This window comes from Monodelphis domestica, chromosome 3 (genome assembly GCF_027887165.1).
Source record: "Monodelphis domestica isolate mMonDom1 chromosome 3, mMonDom1.pri, whole genome shotgun sequence".
NCBI lineage: Eukaryota > Metazoa > Chordata > Mammalia > Didelphimorphia > Didelphidae > Monodelphis > Monodelphis domestica.
Genome location: NC_077229.1, coordinates 73898153 through 73908252, shown reverse-complemented (window position 1 = coordinate 73908252; position 10100 = coordinate 73898153). Strand labels below are relative to the sequence as shown.

At 50.0% G+C, this 10100-nt stretch overlaps 1 protein-coding gene across 5 annotated transcripts; it reads right to left on the bottom strand.

The window, feature by feature from the left end:
- Positions 1–4507: 4507 nt before the first annotated feature.
- Positions 4508–9969, bottom strand: TMEM59L (transmembrane protein 59 like). Of its 5 annotated transcripts, none has more exons than XM_056822146.1 (9): positions 9844–9969; positions 8913–9203; positions 8572–8677; positions 8127–8266; positions 7382–7534; positions 6995–7076; positions 6590–6686; positions 5708–5825; positions 4508–5536 (listed from the first exon to the last, which is right to left on the bottom strand). In XM_056822146.1, exons 2-9 carry the CDS (start codon positions 9081–9083, stop codon positions 5501–5503), a joined length of 903 nt encoding a protein of 300 aa, XP_056678124.1. In that variant the 5' UTR covers positions 9084–9203; positions 9844–9969; the 3' UTR covers positions 4508–5500. The 5 variants fall into 5 exon arrangements, with proteins under 5 accessions (XP_056678124.1, XP_007489310.1, XP_016287679.1 ...); XM_007489248.3 differs by having other exon boundaries at positions 4508–5338; XM_016432193.2 differs by lacking the exon at positions 9844–9969 and adding an exon at positions 9602–9734 and having other exon boundaries at positions 4508–5338.
- Between the last annotated feature and the right edge of the window lie 131 nt (positions 9970–10100).

Genomic DNA, 10100 nt, shown 5'->3' with positions numbered 1-10100 from the left:
GTAGAGTGAAATAAGCAGAACCAGGAAAACACTGTATACAGTAACTGCAACATTGTGGAATGATCAACTGTGATAGATTTAGCTACTCTCAGCAATAAATGTTCCAGGACAATTCTGAGAGACTTAGGACAAAGAATGTTGTCTGCTCCAGAGAAAGAACTGTTGGAATCGGAATGTAGATCAAAGCATGCGATTTTTCACTTGTTTATTTGGAGTTTGGGTTTTATCTGAGTATTCTCTTACAAAAATGAACAATATTCTGTCACTCTTTGGAGAATCATCTTTGGCAGTGCATTGCCTCAGAGACACTGTTCCCAGAGTCCCAGAGCTTTGGTTCTATGTGGTACTTAGCACATTACTCTGTGGTGGCAGAATATTAAGACCTTGTAGTTGACCAGATTAAAGATTTGTTTTTTCTGACCAAAAAAAAAAAAAGAACAATATGCAAATATGTTTTGCTTGATAATATATGCATAACCCAGATCAAATTGCTTGCTGGCTCCAGGAGGGAGAAGGGATGGGAGGGAGGGAGACGATTTGGATCATATAACTTCAGAAAACTTATGGGGAAATTAGTTATTACATGTAATCAATGAAATAAAGTAGCTTAATAGGTAAGAGAAAAAATATGATTATATATAATATATGATTCTTTACAGGTTAGTTCTTCCTATATATTATACTTTATAATATATATTATTCTTTATATACAATATATAAACATATTTATCTTATTCTTAAATCTTATATATGATTCTTCGTGTGTGTGTGTGTGTGTGTGTGTGTGTGTGTGTGTGTGCATGTGCACGTGTGCTTTTATGAGGGCACAGTGAATAGAATAATACTGTACCTAGAGTTAGGAAGTCATGGGTTTAAATTTGGTCTCACTTAACAGCTGTGTGACTCTGGGCAAGTCACTAAGCTCCTGTTTGCTCAATTTCCTCCTTTTAGAATGGGGCTAATGAAGCATCTCCATCTCAGAATTCTTGTGCGAATGAGATGAGATCATATGTGTAATGTGCTTTGCAAATCTGAAAGCATTATAAAAATATTTGCTATGATTGTTCTTATTCATAGATGAGTTTGTACATACAAATCATTGAACATGTGTTTATATACTTACATGTGACTTCATGTGTGTTCATATACACATGTGTGTTCCTTTGTGCCGGTATGTGCTCAAATTTTCGTAGGCTTGGGGTTTATGTACTCATAGGTGCATGTGCATGCATACGTGTGCAATTCATTGTGCTTTTGTGCTTGTGAGCCCACATACGTTTTCTAGGTATGTCTGTACATGGATGTGCAAACAAAAAACTGAGAATTTGAAACCACAAAAGGCCTAACTTCCTTGTTTTATAGATGAAGCCAGGGGGATCCAAAGAGGGGCAGCAATTGGCTCAAGGAAACTCCAGTAGCAAATAACAATGCCAGGACTGGAACCCAGGAGTCCCACTTCCCACGCCAAAGCTTCAGATGCAATGGAATCTAAGCCTTTCTAGTCTCTGGCAGAGATGTCCTCAGTTTCTCCCTCTCCTGGGAGAACCCAAGCAAGAGAATGACCCACACTACCTTGGGCTCCTCCCACCACTCTGCTCTTGGGATCTCATGTCTGCTGGTCTGTCTTGGAATCAAGCCTTCTGGTTTCCATGGAAACTCACATCACACAGACTCACTGGGCATTCCCAGCCCATGGCCACAACACCCACCACCCGCCATTGCAGGAGTCGGGGGAGAGACAGATAGACTTTTCCAGCAATATTGCAGCAGCTGCCCAGAGTGGTGGGGGGAGGAAGAAGAGGAGCTGAATGACTGTCGTTCCCCACTCCACCCCCAAACGATGACCAAGGCCAGCTGAGTCATTCGGCTTCAGTCTCCCCTCCATGGTTAGAAGGCACCAGCAGTGGTCATCCAGAAGGCCTGGAGCTCAGCCAACAGAGACTGTTCCAAATCGTAACCAAAACTCCTAGGACGTAGATCATAGAAGAGGAGAGGGAGAGAAGACCTTTGAATGGAGAGCGTGGGATGGTAGAGCTGGGAGAGCCCTTAGAACCCAGAAGGTTAGAACAGAGGATGTTAGTACTAGGAGGGCCCCTAGAGTGTCAGAGTGGGGAGAACCCAAGAAGAATCTGCAGTAGTCAGCCAGGATTTGAACATCTCCAAGAATAAAAAACTCTATTTCCCAAGGCAGCCCCATTTTCCTCAAATCCACCTCTTTCCACCTTCCACCCTCTGCTCCTCATTCCACCCTCTGAGGCCAAGCAGAACAAGTCTAACCCTTTTACTCCCTTCTCATTCTGAAAAGAGCTGTAATGTTCCCCCTACACTCTCACCAAGGGTCCTCTTCTTGAAGGTAAACATCCTTAGTTTCTTTAGCCAGTCCTTAGAGCACATTTATTATATTTATATTATATATTAATAATATAATATATATTATATATTTAGCACATAATATATCAGAGGTGAAAGAGAACTTAGAGTTTATCTAATCCAACTCCAGCATTTTACAGAGATGGAAACTGAAACCCAGCAAGGGACAAGGTGACTTATGGGGGGGGGGGGTAGGACTGAGACTAAACTCCCAGATATCCCAAGTCCCAATACTAAACTCTTCCCATAGGAATAACTACATTTCTGGGAGGGGGGGGAAAGCTGGGCTGCCTTCAAGAGTACAAGGTTTGGGGGCAGCTGGATTAAGAGCCAGTCCCAGAGGCAGGAGGTTCTGGGTTCTAATGTGGCCTCAGACACTTCCCAGATGTGTGACCCTGGGCAAGTCACTTGACCCCCATTGCCTAGCCCTTACAGCTCTTTTGCCTTGGAACCAATACACAGTTCTCTGCCACATGAAATGCCTCTTTCTTCTTAGTGCATTCTTCTCTTCTGGCTTTCTATTACTTCCTGAGGATAGTTTTTGGGTGGGCAGCTGCTTTCTGTGGATGAGTATAGAGTTTTTTCCCCTCTGAGCTGCTCCTGAGAGAAGTACAAAGCTCTACTGGTTTGGTACCAAAAATCAGTGATTTTCCAAATCTGGATAGAAATGGCCTGGCAGCCAAGAAGCAAAGGTGGGGAAAAGGAGCAGCCAAGGCAGGGTTTTGGATTTTCTTTCTTTGAACTCTATTATTACCTGTAGTGATGTTTGCTAAATATGGGAGGGGGACTACCCAGTCAAAAGAGCCCTTTCCCTCCTCCTGACCCTCTAGGGACTTTGATGCTGAGAATATCCAGGGCAGAGGTTCTTAAACCTTGTACTGTGCACTTTTTGGCAGCCTGGGAAGCCTGTAGACCCCTTCCTTTTGAAATGTATAAATTAAACTATATAGAATTGCAAAGGAATGGGGGGCAGCTTGGTGACTCAGTGGATTGAGAGTCAGGCTCAGAGATGGGAGGTCCTGGGTCCAAATCTGGCCTCAGACACTTCCTAGCTGTAGGACCCTGGGCAAGTCACTTGACCCTCATTGCCTAGCCCTTACCGCTCTTCTGCCTTGGAACCAATATACAGTATTGATTCCAAGATGGAAAGTAAGGATTAAAAAGAAAAAAAAATGAGTTACTCTCACTAATGGGATCAACCCCCAAAAAACTCCTGGAGGTGGGAGATGGAGAAGAAATACAAAGCAAAGAAACCATCTTCCTCTCTAGGACATATTCCTACTTTGGGACTCCCAAATGGTGCTCCCTACAGCATGGAGCCAAAGGAAAGAAATGATGCTTCCTGTAAGCCTCTGTCCAAACCCCCCCTTAGGCAAGAAGCCTTTCCCCATCCTCCTCAATTGCTGATGCCTTCCCTCAAAGCTGGCCTCTGATTTCTCCTGTAGATATCATATGTGTGCCTATGTGTTTACACATTATTTCCCCATTAGAGCAAAAGCTCTTTAACAGAGGAACTGGGGTTTTGCCTTTCTTTTCTTTTCTTTCTTTTTTTTTTAAACCCTTACCTTCTGTCTTAAAGTTAATACTGTGTATTGGCTCCAAGGCAGAAGAGTGGTAAGGGCTAGGCAATGGGAGTCAAGTGACTTGCCCAGGGTCACACAGCTGGGAAGTGTCTGAGACCAGATTTGAACCCAGGACCTCCCATCTCTAGGCCTGGCTCTCAATCCACTGAGCTACCCAGCTGCCCCTCTTTCTTTTTTTTTAAACCCTTACCTTCCATCTTAGAATCAATACTCTGTGTCTAAGTGTCTAAGGTCACATTTGAATCCAAGACCTCCCATCTCTAGTCCTGGTTCTCAATCCACTGGGCCATCCAGCTGCCCCCTTTTGCCTTTCTTGTATTCTGTAGTCACTTACTTGTCTGAGCCTCCCCAGGCATATCTCCCTCCCCTTCACCAAGACCACGCCATGGGGCAGAGTGTCCAGGGCTCCATCCCAGATGACTCAATGGGAAGGGAGGTCTGAACATTGGAAAGAGCCCTCCTGGTCCTTTTATATCCTTCCTCCCCTGCTTTATGGCCCAAGCAGAGACACACATAAACACGGAACGGAGACCACAAATTCTCAACTCAAAATGTTGGTTATAAAGATTTTATTCACTCCCCGATTGTTCCTCTCACTCTAGTAACTGCCCCCCACCCGCTGCCAGCCCTAGAGCTAGCTGTCTGGTGTTGTTCAGTGGGGTGGGATGGGGGGGCTTCCCAAGCTAGACCCCCTCCCCCAACGAAGTCTCAGCCCAACAGAACAGGGAGGAAAATCAGTTTGGAGTCAGAAGAGGCAAAAGATCACAAATTAGAAAATGATAATAAATTAATCTAGAGTGGAGGGAAATCTGCTTCATCTGAGACCGGATGCCCTTTGTATGAGTGACTAGCAGTAGGAAGGCTGGACCAAAACTCACATGCTGAGCTAGCAGGCTGGGAGAAATGTAGGATGAGTAAAAGGGAAAGGGGGATTGGGAACCAAGACCTCTTCTAGCCCTGTCCCAACTCGGACACACACACACACTCCCATTCATACTCACGCATCCCCTGGACAACAAGCAATGGAGAAGACAGGACTATTTGGGAATTATTCCTTGGGGTCCAGTAGGGGAACTTTTCCAGGCCCAGAGGGACTGGGCAGCAGAGTATCAGGGAGCTGTCCTAATGGCCCAGAGGACTGGGAGCCCCGACTTGCTCCCCCTCCTCTTATCATTGAGTCTTCTGAGTAGAGGTTTCGAGGCAGGGACAGCTCCAACTCCAGAGTGTTCTGGGATTTACAGAACTGTACGGTCCATCTCCACCTTTAGGGGCAAGGGGCCAGCTTCCTGGGGTTCCACAGCTACAGCTATCATGGGGGCGGGAGCTGGAGCCAAGGGCCACTCCAGGTCATCCAAGTAATTCTTGTCCCCAGAGATGCTCAGTGGCTGTGGGGGGGGGGAGGTAGGAAAGGAGGAAAACAGAATCCCCATTGTGGGGAGAAGATGGAGTTGCCTCAGGAGGTGATGAGCTCCCCATCCTTAGAGGTGTTTGAGCAAAGCAGAGATGTCCACCTATCATGGATTCATGCACTTGGGAGGGGAATAGACTCAATATTCTTTGAGGGAACTTCCAATTCTGGAATCCTATGGTTCAAAGGAAAGGGGAAAAGAGGAGAGAGCCCCATGTTGTGGGAAAAGGCTAAGAGAAATATCCTGGACATGAGCAAAGCCATGGTTGGAGTCTTTGGAAGGGGAGACAGAGTTACAAGAAACACATTCAGTATCTCCCCTCTCCATTCCCAAATGCCCACCTACCTGGTTCCGGACATGCTGGTCGGGTGCAGTCACGAGACTGGCACAGCTGAGCCACAGCATGACAAGCACAGAAAAGAGGAGGCAGGAGGCCAGGATCCATTTGGGCAGTCCAGAACGCCTACCCCCCAGGCCCCAAAGATAGCATTGACTCAGACAAGCAGAGGGAAGAGCCTGGCCCTTCCCTGTCCTCTGTTGGATCATCAGGTCAGTGGAAAAGAACCATGAGGGTCTGGTATGGTTTTGTCCCCTTGGTAGGCTGGGATTGTGTGACTAAAACAGAATCCTTTGATCAATAATGTGTTCTATACACTTGAGGAAGAGATAACTGAGGATTAACGAGGGGAGCAATACTGAAAAAAGTCTGTTTCCAATCAATCATGGGAAAGGGGCACAGATAGGTTAAGGCACCAGGTCTAATGAGAGCAGGGACAAAATCATAACACATTTCTGTGACTTAGACTAAAAGCATTTTCCCCCCAACTCTGAGAGACAAGAATAACCCTATTTTATAGAGAAGAGATCTGAGGATCAGAGAGTTTCAGTGACTTGCCCCAAAGTCAGAGGTAGTAAAAATGGCAGAGATGGGATTTGAACAGGGCTTTAGGATTGTTTAGATCATGCTGTGCTTCCTCATATGAAGATATTTGGCTAGACAAGATTCAACCCGGGAATCACACGACCAGAGCATCCTACATCCAGAGCTCAGAAGGATCCTCTAGTCCAACCCCCTCATTTTATAGGTGGGAATCACAAGACCAGAGCATCCTACATCCAGAGCTCAGAAGGACCTCAGGACCCTCTAGTCCAACCCCCTCATTTTATAGATAAGGAATAAGGACCAGGAAGGAGTGACCCCCCCCTCCACTAAAGCCCAGTACGCACTTGGACATGCAGCCCAGAAAATCATGCTCTGGCTGGGGGCCAGGGGAGGTCTCCTGGGTCATTTTGCCTTTAATCTTCACCTTTTTCTCTTTAGGACCTAGAAGAACAGAAAGATGAAGTCCCAGCTCAATGGATCCATTGGAACACATCCCCCCATCTTGATGTTCATCCACACGGTGGAGAGACAGGGTTCTAGAACCTGGATCACCTGGGCCCTGAGACTGGGTGATAAGAATGGAGATTCTGGCAAGTGGGGCCTGGGACCCTGGACAAAAGATGGTTGGGAGGTGAACAAGTAACTTTCTGAACAAATAGCTGGGCCCCATGGATCCTACCTCCCTTGTTCTGGAGGGACAGAAAGAGGAATGCTGGGAATGCCCAGGGAGATCTGCCCCTGTTTCTCACCTGAATGGAGCTCCACAGAGGAGGTCACCTCGATGTGTTTTTGAGTTGCTTCTGATATAGGGGCTTCTATTTCGGGCTGTGACTAGGCAGGAGGGAAAAGAAAGGCCAGGAATATCCATCAGAAGGCTACACCAATCCTGGAGCTCTACATGGGGTCCAGCTGGGGTGGACCATGAACCAGCTGAGCACATACCCAGGCTCAGTGTCCTCAAGATGGGGTCTCTACCCTTCTTTTAGAGGATCTAAGGTCAGGATCTTAGAGTCAGGAGAGACATTAAAGAGCATCTAACCCAGAAATACCCTCCTACAGCATCCGGGGGGTTTGTTTGGATACCTCTGATGATGGAGAGCTCACATCTACCTTCCCTCCACTCCACAGGCTCTTACCTGGAAAACTACCACCTTCCCATTGTCTGCCTGAAGGTAATAGGTCCAAGTGGAGGAGATGAAGCTTTGGGCTGAGCTGATTAACTTATTGCACAGATTGGATAAGAGGTCCATCACTGAAATGGTGTCAGGAGGAGGCGATGGTCTCCATCCCTAGATTGGGGGAAGAAGGGGAGGGCAGGGGGGGAGAGAAGGGAGAGGAAGAGAAAAAGGCACGAGTCACCAGATCCTTGTGGTGGCAATCAGGGAGCTACTTAAAGATGGCGGCCTTTTTAAAGGAGAGAAGACCTGGGTTGGGCCTTGAAGGCTAGGTAGGATATCCATAGAAGAAGCAGAGGAAAGGGAGAATGTTTGGGGGGGGGGAGGGCAGGTTGGAGAGGTACATAAAACATCAAAAACAAACAAGGGAGGGAGGTGAGACCCAATCACCAAACTGGGAATTATCCACTTTCTCCTGCCATCCAAGGGGAGCCTCAGAAAATGTTGGAGCAGGGCAGGGCTGTCATCGGAGCTGGTCTTTGTGAAATGATGGCAGCAGCCTGTGCACCAGCCTCCTTGGAGGCAGAGAGGCCAATTAAAAAAAATAAAAGGAGGGGTTTTACAAATGGAGAAACTGAGAAATGAGTGCTCATCCACTCATTTATTAGCAAAATCTGGACTTCAAACCAGGTCTTGGGATTGCCTCTGGGGCCTCCTTCCCCTGCAGCAGAAATCAAGGCCATTTCCCAGGGAGCCGTCTTCACACCTTCTGGTGCCCAGGTGGAGGTGGAGGAGAAGGTGAAGGTGGAGGCGAGAGCGAAGGTCTCAGCGGTTCGGGCATCTGCCTCCAGCAGCCATCGGTGCATGCCAGCTGCTCTGGAGCCTGGTCGTAGGCCTGCAGACAGGCTTCGGGAATGAACAGTGGCGATTCTCAACGTCTGGCCAGTCTGCAGGCTCCCAGCCCAGGGCCTCCAGGGCCAGCTCCCTCCCCAGTCTGGGGCTCACTTAGAAGGTTTAGAACTGGAAGGAAACTCAGAGATCCTCGGAGCCAAACCCCTTTTTTGTTCCCAGATTGGGGTGAGAAGGGAAATGAGCTGCCTAAGGTCACACAGGCAGTGAGCAGAACCTCATCTCGCACAGAGTGACCTCCCTCCATCCCTTTTCCCCATCGCAGCTGGGCATCCCCACCCCCCACCTCGACTCCTCATCACCTGCTTTGCACTCGGCCAGGGTGACGTTGGCCTCGGAGCTGGCCGCAACAAAGTGGCAGATGGCGAAGAGGCGGCAGCCTCGGGCGCAGGCGTTCCGCAGCTCCTCCTTTGGACAACATGAAGGGTGTTGGGGTGCCCTGGCCAAACGTGGCCGGAGGGGCCTGGGTGCACCTCCCCTCCCCCGTAAGCATTAGTCCTCCGCCCCGCCCTGCCCCGGAACTCGACCTCCCACCTCAAACACTTGGCTGGTGGAAAATGAGAAGCGCGCTAGCCGGGGCGGCCCAGAGCATCGCCGGGAACCCGGCGGGCCCCCAGCCCTCACCCACAGTCGCGGCTCTCACCTGCGCCGCCGCCACGGCCGAGTGCGGAATCCAGAGCCGGCACTGCAGCTGGCACGAGCTGGTGGGGCCCAGCTGCTTGGCGAACGGGTCTCCACCGGCTGCCGTGGCTAGCGGCAGCAGCCCGGGGTGCAGCAGCAGCAAGAGTAGCATCAGGACCTCGGCGCCAGCCATGGCGAGCACGGGGATCGGGGTCCGGGGGCGCGTGGGGTCTGACCGGAGACAGAACCAGCAGCTCAGTGAGGGGCGCGCGGGGGGCTGGGGCGTGACGTCATCGTCCCTGAGCAAGGGAGCCTGGGAGACAGACAGGGGGGGGGGGGGGGGGAGAAGGAGAGAGATGGAGACCAGGAGCCAAGAGTCAAAGAATTTGGAGAAAACAAGGAGGCTAGGAGGGAACTAGGAAACCCTCTTCGGTCGGGCATCCCGCATATCCTCCTTTGGGTCCGCTCCTACGCGTGAAGCTGGGGGGAGGGGGGGGAAGAGAGGGAGGGGAGCATCGCTGCCCTCAGAAGGGAGAAAAGGGAGGTGGCCCGGGCCTGGGGGAGTCTCTCCACTGTTCCTCGGACCCAAGAGTCAAATGGATGGATGGTGAAACGGGACAAATTAAGAGAGCCGGGAGAGAAAGAATTTTTTTCTCCACTACCACCACCATCATCCCAGAGAGCCAGGGAACCCGGGAGTATTTGTTGTACCCCACAAGTTGTCCTGGGCTGGCCGTAGACATTTCCCTATCCCTTAGCACTGAAGAACGCTTCTCATAAGGGACTAACTCCCTTCTCTCTCCTTGCCCTTAGGGCGGTGGGGCCCCGTTTGGCCTGACTCTCCTTTACTCGGGAAAGGGTAGCCCCTGGACGGTGTAGGGACTGGCATGGGAGCCCACAACTGAACAAGGCAGATCCAGCGCTGAGCAGAGCTGGGCCGGGGCCTCCCAGACCTTGTCTAGGCTGGCCCCAGGCGCCAAAGCTGCTCTTCCGCCCGCCACGTGCGCAGGTGCGGTCCCTTGATCTTCAGGCCAGGACTTTTGACTCTAGACTCGGAGGGAGATGCCCCAGGTCAGAGGCCGCCAAAGGTGCCTCCTGCAGGAGAGAAAGAACGAAGCTGGGGGAAAGGAAAGGGGCAGGCTCTCGGCCAGAGTATTACCCCCTCCCCCAGCCCAGCTCCTGCCTTTCATCTCCCCCCGCCCAGTCCCCA